The sequence below is a fragment of the Chanos chanos genome, chromosome 6 (genome assembly GCF_902362185.1).
Source record: "Chanos chanos chromosome 6, fChaCha1.1, whole genome shotgun sequence".
Taxonomy (NCBI): Eukaryota; Metazoa; Chordata; class Actinopteri; order Gonorynchiformes; family Chanidae; genus Chanos; species Chanos chanos.
In genome coordinates, this window is record NC_044500.1 from 14,145,481 (window position 1) to 14,157,246 (window position 11,766).

Genomic DNA, 11,766 nt, shown 5'->3' on the forward strand with positions numbered 1-11,766 from the left:
CTAAGTTAACTAACTCTGAGTTTTCACTAAACCTGCTTTCTGAAATACCCCCCTGAACTCGTTCAACGGAGAAACCCATACCAAATGTGAAATGACAGAGAGCAAATTTTACCGTGCACCTATAAAATACAGCAGCAACGCAGTGATGAAAGGAGTATTGTTTGAAATTATTAAATTAACGGATTTGCACGATCTGTTTGGAGAAACACATTATTACAAATGACAACTCATTATAAATGGCATTCATACTTTAGTAATATATCTTTAATCAGTCACCATGTTAGACACCTGTAGGCTATTTGTGTGGTCTGCAAAACATATTAAGTCAACTCAAGTAGAGGTTTATTGTCATCTCGGCCATATACAGTACAGCACACAGCAGAGACGAAACGACATTCAGTCAGATAATAAATACACTTAAATAAAGGACCATGCTATATATATATATAGTATGTAAACAGTAACAGTTGAACAGTTGTGGCAATAAAACCATATCTCTTTAGAACAAAATATTTTCTAAAACATGCCGTCTCCATACGGGTAATGGTCATTATTTATAAATACCAGCCCAGGTAGCATTGCGCCCCTCTCTCTCACGTCCTCTACCTGTAGCGACTGAGTGCTGCCGCTTAGCCTGGGGTTGCTGTGTTGTCCGGTGTTACACCGAATTCTGTGACCATCGAAATCTGTGACCCTAGAGGGCGCTGTTGCTACTGGGAAGCTTCAAATCGCTCGCACAGACAAGTTCGTTACGCAAATAGCGTAAGCTCAGACTGTAAACAAATAAAGGTGAATGCAGTGCGAAGTTTTTTGTTTACAAATGCTGGTTTATCACATCATGAAGTACGGCAGCCATGAGATGCTGTGGATTCATATTTAATCCCGTTCTCTCGTGATAACGTGTTATTTTTCTTCGTTTCCTCCGACATCTCGAGATGTCGACTTATCGATGTCATTATCACGAAATGACGAAACTAAATAAACAATTCACCGTTTTCCCGAGATATCGCATTAATCATGTCATTATAACGGGAAAACGAAGTTTCGTTATTTCGTGATAATGACTTAAATACCCGAGATCTCGAGTAAACACAGATGAATAACGCGTTATCACGAGAAAACGGAGTCAAAATTTAAATGTGAACTGATGGCATCTTAGGGATTCCATAATAAAGCCTTAGCTGCTTGTCAGATTAAATGCTGCTGATCGTGAACCCCAGCTGAGCCCCCTGCTGTTTTGTCATTCTTTATATTGTCTACTTCTTGTGTTTTCATTTTCATTATCGCTGCGCTGTTTGTAATTTGCCCACTGGGTTGGCACCTATTGCACACCTAGCTGGCCTAGAAGGGGTCTCCTCTCACTGTGGTCTTTCTCAAGATTTTTCCCTGGCATCTGGGTTTTCTGAGGAGTCTTTTCTTGCCCGCTATGAGGATCAAGTCAGGGAGTGCCACCCTGCTCTGGTTGTTGTAATCCTGTGGGCATGTAAAGCCCTTTGAGACTGTAATCTGTGATATTGGGCTTTAAATAAACTTGAACTTGAACTTGCAGAGTAGCCTATTGTTGCATTTCTTACGAAACCAACAACTGGTTAAGCTGACCTCACGCTGACAACTTTAGGCCATCAGAATATGTGACCCCGCTGTAACTAGGGAGAAAATGACTGACACACCACCCAAACCATTTCAGGTGACTTCTTTTACCTCCCCATGTATGACTAAAAACCTGTCATCACTCTGGTCAACAGCCTGACCTTGGCACCAGGGGTCACATATTCTGATAGCTGTCGTCAGAATATGTGACCTATCAGAATATGTGACCCCTGGTGCCAAGGTCAGGCTGTTGACCAGAGTGATGACAGGTTTTTAGTCATACATGGGGAGGTAAAAGAAGTCACCTGAAATGGTTTGGGTGGTGTGTCAGTCATTTTCTCCCTAGTTACAGCGGGGTCACATATTCTGATGGCCTAAAGTTGTCAGCGTGAGGTCAGCTTAACCAGTTGTTGGTTTCGTAAGAAATGCAACAATAGGCTACTCTGCAAGTTCAAGTTCAAGTTTATTTAAAGCCCAATATCACAGATTACAGTCTCAAAGGGCTTTACATGCCCACAGGATTACAACAACCAGAGCAGGGTGGCACTCCCTGACTTGATCCTCATAGCGGGCAAGAAAAGACTCCTCAGAAAACCCAGATGCCAGGGAAAAATCTTGAGAAAGACCACAGTGAGAGGAGACCCCTTCTAGGCCAGCTAGGTGTGCAATAGGTGCCAACCCAGTGGGCAAATTACAAACAGCGCAGCGATAATGAAAATGAAAACACAAGAAGTAGACAATATAAAGAATGACAAAACAGCAGGGGGCTCAGCTGGGGTTCACGATCAGCAGCATTTAATCTGACAAGCAGCTAAGGCTTTATTATGGAATCCCTAAGATGCCATCAGTTCACATTTAAATTTTGACTCCGTTTTCTCGTGATAACGCGTTATTCATCTGTGTTTACTCGAGATCTCGGGTATTTAAGTCATTATCACGAAATAACGAAACTTCGTTTTCCCGTTATAATGACATGATTAATGCGATATCTCGGGAAAACGGTGAATTGTTTATTTAGTTTCGTCATTTCGTGATAATGACATCGATAAGTCGACATCTCGAGATGTCGGAGGAAACGAAGAAAAATAACACGTTATCACGAGAGAACGGGATTAAATATGAATCCACAGCATCTCATGGCTGCCGTACTTCATGATGTGATAAACCAGCATTTGTAAACAAAAAACTTCGCACTGCATTCACCTTTATTTGTTTACAGTCTGAGCTTACGCTATTTGCGTAACGAACTTGTCTGTGCGAGCGATTTGAAGCTTCCCAGTAGCAACAGCGCCCTCTAGGGTCACAGATTTCGATGGTCACAGAATTCGGTGTAACACCTGACGTGCTAAGCAGGTTCTGTGTATAGGTACTAGAGAGAGCGGCCTTTTGTGCATTCTGCGGCGTTTTGTGCCCACCGTTAAGCTCCGTGATCACATTTCTTCTTCACATTTCTGTTGTGAATTGTTTTATCATTTTTCAGCGGGTGACACGGCAGCAGTGTGTCTGATTTTGCGGCCTAACCTCTTTTTGTCCAGTCAAATCGCTGACCGTTCAAATAGAAAGTTGGGAACTTAGGCTGGCGGGGAGGATTTCTCTCGAAGGGTTTCATTGGGATAATTGTTTTACTTTCTATTTATTTAATTTTTTGTCTTATTTTCTATTTTTCTCTGGCGCCCGGGTTGCCTTGTGTATGTATCGCAATTGAAATTAATTTAATCCTGTAGCAGAAATTCTAAATTAAGTCTGAAAATCTGAAACCTGCGTTTTCCTTCTTATGTTAATTTTTGTTCTGAAATTGTTTCTGTTGTAAGCAGACTGCTCAAAGTGAACTTGAACTGAGGAACATTTTTTCCTCTCTTTACCGCGACTACACAAGCCTTTCTCCGGGCTGAGGACCCGCCTTGTTTAATCGAGACTATGACCCGTATTTGTTGCTGTGAACCGAGCAATGAAATAGAATTCATTTGTTAAACATATCTGGACTGCAGTGTGTTTCTATAAATGAATAAATAGCGGTGTTGAATAATTTTGTTGTGCTCGGTTAACTTTACCTAAGGCCGGTCCAATTATTATCTTTTTTTTTTTTTTTTTTTGCCACTGTCTGAGTGGTGGTGGATATCACCTGGCGCTTGAACCGTTGAAACTGTCCCACTACCACCACACAGTATGTAAACAGGATCTGTGCAGACAGAGAGTGCAATATAAATATAGTGTAACATTATAGAACTATAAACCAGTATGTAACAATAAAACAGTAAGTAAACAGGGTGTGTGCAAACAGACAGAGCGCAACATGGATATGTACTTAGATCAACCAGCCATAGTATAAGTGTGTTAAACACTGGCAGCTCTCCCAGTACCTTTTATACTGGGAGGGGGGGGGGGGTCAACGCAGGGTGTGGAGAATAGAGTCCAGGGAGGACGGGGGCAGTTGGATTGCTTGGGGGATCAAACTATTGCACAGTCTAGCAGACCTGCTTCTGATGCTGCAGAACCTTCTTCCAGATGGGTGGGGTGTGAACAGTCCATGGGAGAGTTGGGAATAGTATTTCTGATTACATCCTTAAGGGCTGAGGATTACATACTCAAATAAAAAGTCTGAAAAGGGGAAAAACCTCAGTCAACCAACTCCATGGGATCTTTGATTTGTTGAAGAGTGCAAACATCCGTCTTCAAGGTAAAATCCGCAGGAGTTAAGAAGTGAAAACAGCAGGACTGTGGCCGTCCAAGGACTGGATTTTGACACCCCTGCTTAGAGAGCTGCACATGGACAAAATTCTGTCCCCATTCCTGCCTGTCCCCATTCCTGCCTGTCCCCCGATACAGTAGTTAAATGACAATCGTCGTTTTTATCTATACCTTGAAGTCCACCCCGATTCCCGTCGTAACCGCGGAAATATTCTTTATTTTGTCCACATAACCGCAGATCACCGGGCAACGCCGCGGTATAACCGCTGTGCCCATTCCTGCGTTGCTCTTTACTCCTGCGGTAACGTAGATCACGTCGGACGCACTAGACCAAGGACTTTTTTTGCAGTGCGGGTAGAAGGCGACGCTGTGCGTCTGCAGCTGCTTCAGCTGTCATCTGTTTAGAATAGCCTACCAAACGCAGAAATGGCACTGGCCTGTCGACATGTTTTACTTTCCGTGTTTGATTACAAGACAGAAAAATATGTTATTGCCAAAAACAAGAAAGTTGGTGTTTTATACAGGATTATTCAGCTGACGATACTTGGATACATTGTCGGGTAAGTCGCTCTCTGTCTTCGTTTGCCTTACCGGTATACTGCTTGCAATTCTGACCAGATGGTTTGGTTTGAACCTTTACGAGGATACATAAGCACTTACAACACAAAATCTTGTAGTGTTATTATGCTAGAGCTCAGACCTAAAACGACCAAGACAGAATTCATTTAGACGGAAGGCTTTCCTGAGACTTCTCAAAGGAGTGTCCAAGCTGTGCCACATGGTTAAAAGTTTTCCCTCAAGTTTTACTTTGCATAATGCACTTAGAACATTTCAAACCACTGTTTGTGCGCACAGCTGGGTGTTCGTGACCAAAAAAGGCTATCAGGACACAGAGGAAGCAATCTTGAGTTCTGTCATTACCAAAGTTAAAGGAGTTGCTTTCATCAACACAAGTTCAGGTTCTCGTTTCTGGGGACCTGAGGACTATGTCATACCACAGCAGGTGAGTTTAGCTAAAGATGAGTGAATATTACAATAATTTCATGGTCAAGCTCTCTCTATGTTTCTCTTTTGATACACTGATGTTGAAACAAAATCTGAATCTGCTCCATATTGTTTTTGGTTTTTTTGTGTTTGTATTTTCACGTCTTAGGGTGAGGCTGTTTTTTTCATAACCACAAATTTCATAGAAACACCAGAGCAGAGACTGGGCTACTGTGCTGAGGTAGGCGTTAAACCGCATTATGATGTACTTATCTTTCCATTGGTGGACCACAAAATACGTGTCGTTGCTCCACTCACGCTGCTAAAATGCCAAGTTAAGCACTAAAATGAACAAAGTTATAATCCAAACTAAATGAACAACACAAAGTCAAATTAATCATAAACGGTAAACAGTGATAGTGTAATCCTGAAAACTGTTACTTTTACGATCATGCATGTTTTCTGATAGTGTGCTAAACCTACAGATTGTTTAGTAATACAATTTTACATTAATAATTATACATTTGTTTAGCACAGTTCTGTCTTACTATTTTGACCAGTTAGATCACATGACAGAAATCACGCAGGGCATCAGAAGCGGACCTGCCTAACAAGCCCAGTAGTCACCATTACTATATGTCATCAGACATGGTTTCTTAATCTCTTTCCAATTTAAAATTTTGAACAGTAGAGACGGTAACGAAACAAGTCCATTTAACAACATAAACTCATAAAAAGAACTAATGCACATACCATGACCTTCTGCCATCAGTTAAGTTCAGTTTGTGTTTCATTGGTCATACTGTATGTAGGTTAACACAGGGTCAACAGTACAATGAAATGTGTGTCAGCTCAACAATGAGAGCACTAGTCGTATAAAACATATAAGATAGGACCAGTTACTGGTAGTTAGTTTGTCAGAGGAATTTATGTCAAGGCGAAACATGACCCTTTGTGCCAGTTCAGTATGACTCTGCACTCTCCATTTAAATAGCCCCTCTGGAGAATGTGTGCTCCTCACTCCTTCACCCTGTGCAGATGACACACACTGCCTCATATGGGCAATAAGGCCCTAACTAACTCCAACAGTTGAGATCTACACCATGATTCCTCAGCTGATTGGTATGTAAACACCCTCATTTAGCAGGCAGCAGACATACTCTGGAGTGTCAAAGTGTCCTGAATTGTTAAACTCTTTTCCCTTAACACCACACCTCTGAGACTGTCTTGTCAAGGACCTCTTGTTGACACAGCTATAATGTGTCAGCCACGTAGAGTTTATGGTGTGTGGTAGTTTTCAGTTGTTCTGTTTAACCTCCAGGTGTGTGTGTGTGTGTGTGTGCTTGCATGCATGTGCATGTGTGCGTGTTTTGTGTCTCTGTGTGTGTGTGTGTGTATGTGTGTGTGTGCGTATGTGTTTGTGTGTTACAGAGCATTAAGGTCCCTGATGGTCACTGTAGAGTGAATTCAGACTGCCCAGAGGGAGAGACAGTTATCGCTGGACATGGTATGTACCTTGTCAGCATTGATTATCTTTTATTGTTCAAACAGGCAGACAGTCTCCTTCTCCCTTGCATTGACAATATTTGTGAAAATAATGTAATCAGTTTTCTTGTGGAAGATTGTAGAGGCATATAATAATAATCAGTTCATAAATTGTTGTAAATCATTTTAGCATATCGTGAAATGAACATTTCAATACCATATTTATTAAGAAACAGATAAACCTCAAATATTTTTGATCTCTTCAGGGGTTAAGAGTGGACGCTGCTTGAAAAAAGATAGTAATTCTACTGGCACATGTGAAATACATGGCTGGTGTCCAGTTGAAAGAAGCCACAAACCAAAGTAAGAATAAGATTGTTGTTGGTCACTAATGAATTGTAGAATAAATGGATAGATAATTGCTATGCTGCAGTCTGAATCTTATGCAGTTGTTAGACACATACACACACACGCAATAGTTGTGACTAAATTTTCCTTTCAGGGAACCTTTGTTAGGAAAAGCTGAAAACTTCACCGTTTACATCAAGAACTTCATCCGATTTCCAAAGTTTGCCTTCTCAAAGTGAGTTGTGAGGTGCACCATTGGCAAAACATACTGCGGTATTATTGTGGAATTTTGAAGATCTTCAGTTTTCAGAAAATGATTGTTTTAGTGAACATTTATCTGTAATTAGATGACAAATTTGTGCATTCTTCTTACATAGTACAAGAGTTGGTCAGAACAAATAGTACAACATTTAGTCTGAACTAATTTTTTTTATTATTTCTTGTGTAATTTATAACATAACTTTACTTTCAGATCCAACGTTTTAGAGACGGCCAACGACACCTATCTAAAACGATGTCTGTATGATGAGGTTGGTCACCCCTACTGCCCTATCTTCCGCCTGGGGGACATTGTTAGCAGGGCGGGACATAACTTCCAGGACATGGCTGTTCTGGTGAGTTTTCATATAGTTCACTTGAATTGGCAAGCACAGGAACAGAAATGATATGTTCTCTGACCACAAGTTCAGTTAAAGCAATTAAACGCACCTCATAAAATTCTATAACATAAAATTGTCAAAGTACATTTTGCTCGTTGGTATATTTGCAACGCAACCAATTTGTACATAATTTTGCAGTCTGAATTGGCTCATATCAGTATGGCAGTATATCACGAACAAAGTCTTTCTTTTCTAGGGAGGAGCAGTTGGAATTTTGATTGAGTGGAAGTGTGACCTTGATAAAGGCTATTCACAGTGCCATCCACAGTATAGCTTCACACGTCTAGATGCCTCTGGACCAAACAGCTCAATGTCATCAGGATACAATTTCAGGTGAACCATAAAACCAGTTTGGTCAGTACTTAAAGCAATAATGGTTAGGTCCATCACGCAACTATGCTGTCATGTTCCAATATATTCAAGTTCCAGCATCTTTTGAGGTCAGGACACAATCTTTACTGGAAATCTTCTCCTCAGATACGCTCGTCATTTTAAAAATCCTTCTGGACAGAGCTATCGAAGTCTATTCAAGGTGTATGGAATTCGCTTTGACATCATGGTGCATGGAAAGGTATGGCATACAAATGCATGGAATATTATTGTTTGTGTCAAGTGTGTTTTCCAGGATTTTTATTGTGCCCTCTGTTTGCTTTCCAGGCTGGCAGGTTTAGCATCATTCCCACTATCATAAACATAGGTTCAGGTCTGGCTTTAATGGGTGCTGTAAGTACTGAAAAATTAACTCACTGCCAATAATGTTTTTATTATTATTATTATTATTATTTTGATACAGTACAGCTTAATTGATCCCAGAGATGCAGTTGTACAGCCTCATTAGTGGAGGTCACAGTTCTAATTCAGTGTGCTGCTCAGTTCAGTAAAAGAGGCAGACAGAATCCTAATTCAGTTTTAAAGTGCGTTACATTGTTATGGGATCTGGAGATATCAAGAACAATTCATGTTGGACCTCATTATGGAAATATTGTTAGGGAGATGTGACATCGGTGAGACAAAAGACATGACCTTTAAATGATAACATTCACCAAGATTCACTGAAAACATTAGCAAGGAATGTTAATTTCTGCTAAAACAAAACTTCTTATCAGTACTCTGGTGTTATCTGTACTCATATACACATATACAGTATGCTGGGCAATGTCCACATTATCATGATTTGTATAACTAAGGAAATTCAAACAAATTGTATTATGCAGCCCTTTTATGATTATCAGGGACGCTTCGTGTAAGGTATTGCTTATGAGTGATTTTATTATCCATTAATGTTGTTAGCCTTCAATCCTCAAGATTATAATGATTCATCTGGAATCTCATGTGTGTGCTTCTGGTTGTACACGACGGTCGTTTTTAATGCTCGTGTATTCTTTCAGGGAGCATTCTTCTGTGACATGGTGTTGCTATACATGATGAAAAACAGGACCTTATACAGAGAACGCAAGTTTGAGACAGACAAGTATGACACCTTAAACAGTGCTCCCTTAAAAATACAATGACCCTAGACTTGTGATGCTTTACTGTAATCAGTAGTTAATGATTAATACGGTAACTGTTTATCGGTATGTACACACTCCACAGGAACGTGAACAATAATGACAAGGATCTAAAGGCAAAGGAACCAAACAAACAGAGGTCAGAGTTCCAGCAACTCACAGACCTGTCGCCGGAAAACTAATTAGCTGTACGGGAAAGATGCTTTCTCCCTGTCGGAGAGGGTCTCCGATTGAGATTTATCTGCGTGGTCTCTCTCCGCTGACATTTGGACAGCTGTCCCGGCCCGTCTGTCTGTACCAGGAAGAGAAGAAATACTGTCCTCCCGCTTGTCAACTCAGCAAATCTCATTGTACAGAACTCCCGATGCCATAAAACATCACATGAAGTAGTTAAAACCTTTCAAGAAAAAAAAACAAAACAACTTTTATTATCTTGTCAATTCACTGTGCCATTATTTATGACTCGGTAACATTTCGGAATGTAATTTATCATCTTTAGGTTCCTGTGGCGTCGGTAACGTGACTGTTGTTAACGCGCTGAACGGTGTTTTGTATATTTGTTTAAAAAAATATGAAATAGTTTTATATGAAGAACACAATATGTAACTTTAAAAAGCTTATTATTTTGCAACACTCCTGAAATTAAACACCTACATTGGCAGGAACAGACTTTTGACTGTCTTCATTGGGAAGCAATGGAGTATCTTACCAAATGGAACTGGCTCTGATGACTAATAACTACCAGTGCATAAATGTTTTCCATACTGTACATACACTGCCACCACTGCAAAGGGGTAACATTGCACCCAAGAGTGTATCCATTAAAGGGGAATGAATAAGACTATGGTAGTGTTTCGGATCATTACCATTACACACAGCACAATCATAAAACTAAAAAAAAACGAAAAACAATCATAGAGGTACACATACAGGAGTCCTTTCCCTCTATTTGTTTTTCAGCTTTAAGAGAAGAAATGATCTCATACCGTCAGACCGTGGATCATAGCGTCTGTGTGTCCTGTTTTGTGGCCTCTCATCTTGACACGTTAAGTGAATTAACTTGAGATCTTTGTGCGCAGCTTTGCAGTGTCCAACAACTGTTTGTGTTAATCAGTGTTTGACTCCCTGGGCTTGATTTATTTCAGACACAGTTCAAAGCCAATCATGGGGGGAGAGGCTGGTAACATATAAAATGGAAACTGCATTTCAGCCTCTCTTTTTGCTAGACAATATAATGCAGTCATTACAGCCATGACACATCCAAATCCCGTTCTACTTCTAATGATGGAAGGATTTAGGATTTAGAGCAATGAGGAGATATGTAAAGACTAGGGATAAAAAGCTCTGGGAATTTTCAAAGAGGGACATTTTTCATGGGAATTTATTGGACTGAATGGCAATTAATGAGGAATGTTGATTTTTCTGTGTATGCATTGTTATGGTCTAGTCATAAACATACAGAAAGCCTTGACAAAAAAAAAAAAAAAAAAAGCTTATGGCAACATGTGAACTTTAATGAACTCAATTTACCTAACGTAACCAGCACGTAAATATCTGTTCACTCAGACCTCCTGGATCTCTGACTCAGAGTCAGATCCACCCCACCCTCTTTCTCAGTGTCCCAGTGGGCCGAGGTGCAGGCCAGACGAGTTTTAGGTTTTCTCTAATAACCACCAGTTTTTGACCCATGCATTTGTGAGTCTGTTACACACTTCTTTCTTTATTTTTTTTTTCCCAAAAAGAGGGCAGTTGCACTCAAGGCCAGCTGCTGTGGGGGAGATTTGTAAGATGACTGATGCAACAGGTGACAGAGCCTAAGATTTGTAAAGTCCCTTCCACCAGGTAGATGGAGAGATGCATTTAGATGACTGCCAAATTCCATCTCCATTCCAGAGGCCTTGTCTGGGAGAGAACATGGTCAAACCACCTGGGAGTTTACCCTCATTCAGGTCAAGGTACCAAATCACTGTTGACCTTCTTTTTTTTTTTTTTAACCTGTCAATGTTTTCCATAGCATATTTTGGATCAAGCATGCAGACAGCTAAGTGTATTGGCTTGACACAGAATTGCTTATGTGTGTCAAGGAATTCAGTTTCTAAATAAGAATGTATTAAATAAGAATCTGGAATATTTTAATATTATTAGGGCTGTCATTAAATCATTAAACTCATTTAACTCATTAAATCAAACATTGTAGTAAAGTTGTAGTACCATTATAGTAATATCAATTTATCTCAGTCTGGTCTTTTTTAAATTGGAGACTCAATGTAATGTAAATATAATGAACTGCATGCAGACACAAAAGGTTGCAATTCTTCTTAATAACCAGCAGATGGGGTTGTTTCCACATTTGCCAAAACCTCCCAGTCTAAATTTTCCTAGGGTTTTAAAGCTCCTTGGAACCCCATTCGACCGTAACTACTGTGATATTTCAAAATCTTTTCAAAAACACACTGCACCGTCCTATTAATTCTAATACTCTCATATCACAATCATTTTCCTGA

The 11,766-nt window shown here is 40.1% G+C and overlaps 1 protein-coding gene across 1 annotated transcript; it reads left to right on the forward strand.

Annotated features, from left to right (window-relative positions):
• The first annotated feature begins 4,704 nt into the window (after positions 1-4,704).
• p2rx8 (purinergic receptor P2X, ligand-gated ion channel, 8) lies at positions 4,705-9,444 on the forward strand. Its single transcript, XM_030778057.1, has 12 exons — positions 4,705-4,838; positions 5,134-5,281; positions 5,432-5,503; positions 6,694-6,769; positions 7,014-7,110; positions 7,250-7,330; positions 7,568-7,709; positions 7,951-8,087; positions 8,232-8,325; positions 8,412-8,477; positions 9,143-9,225; positions 9,348-9,444. The coding sequence occupies exons 1-12, from the start codon at positions 4,705-4,707 to the stop codon at positions 9,442-9,444; spliced, it is 1,227 nt and encodes a 408-aa protein (XP_030633917.1).
• The last annotated feature ends 2,322 nt before the right edge of the window (positions 9,445-11,766 follow it).

What these genes read in the sequence shown, in the direction of transcription:
- p2rx8 (XM_030778057.1), top strand. Translation starts at nt 4,705, where the DNA reads ATGGCACTGGCCTGTCGACATGTTTTACTTTCCGTGTTTGATTACAAG. An exon ending in ACATCATGGTGCATGGAAAG is followed by an intron (nt 8,326 to 8,411) that starts GTATGGCATACA and finishes TTTGCTTTCCAG; the next exon opens with GCTGGCAGGTTTAGCATCAT. An exon ending in GTCTGGCTTTAATGGGTGCT is followed by an intron (nt 8,478 to 9,142) that starts GTAAGTACTGAA and finishes GTATTCTTTCAG; the next exon opens with GGAGCATTCTTCTGTGACAT.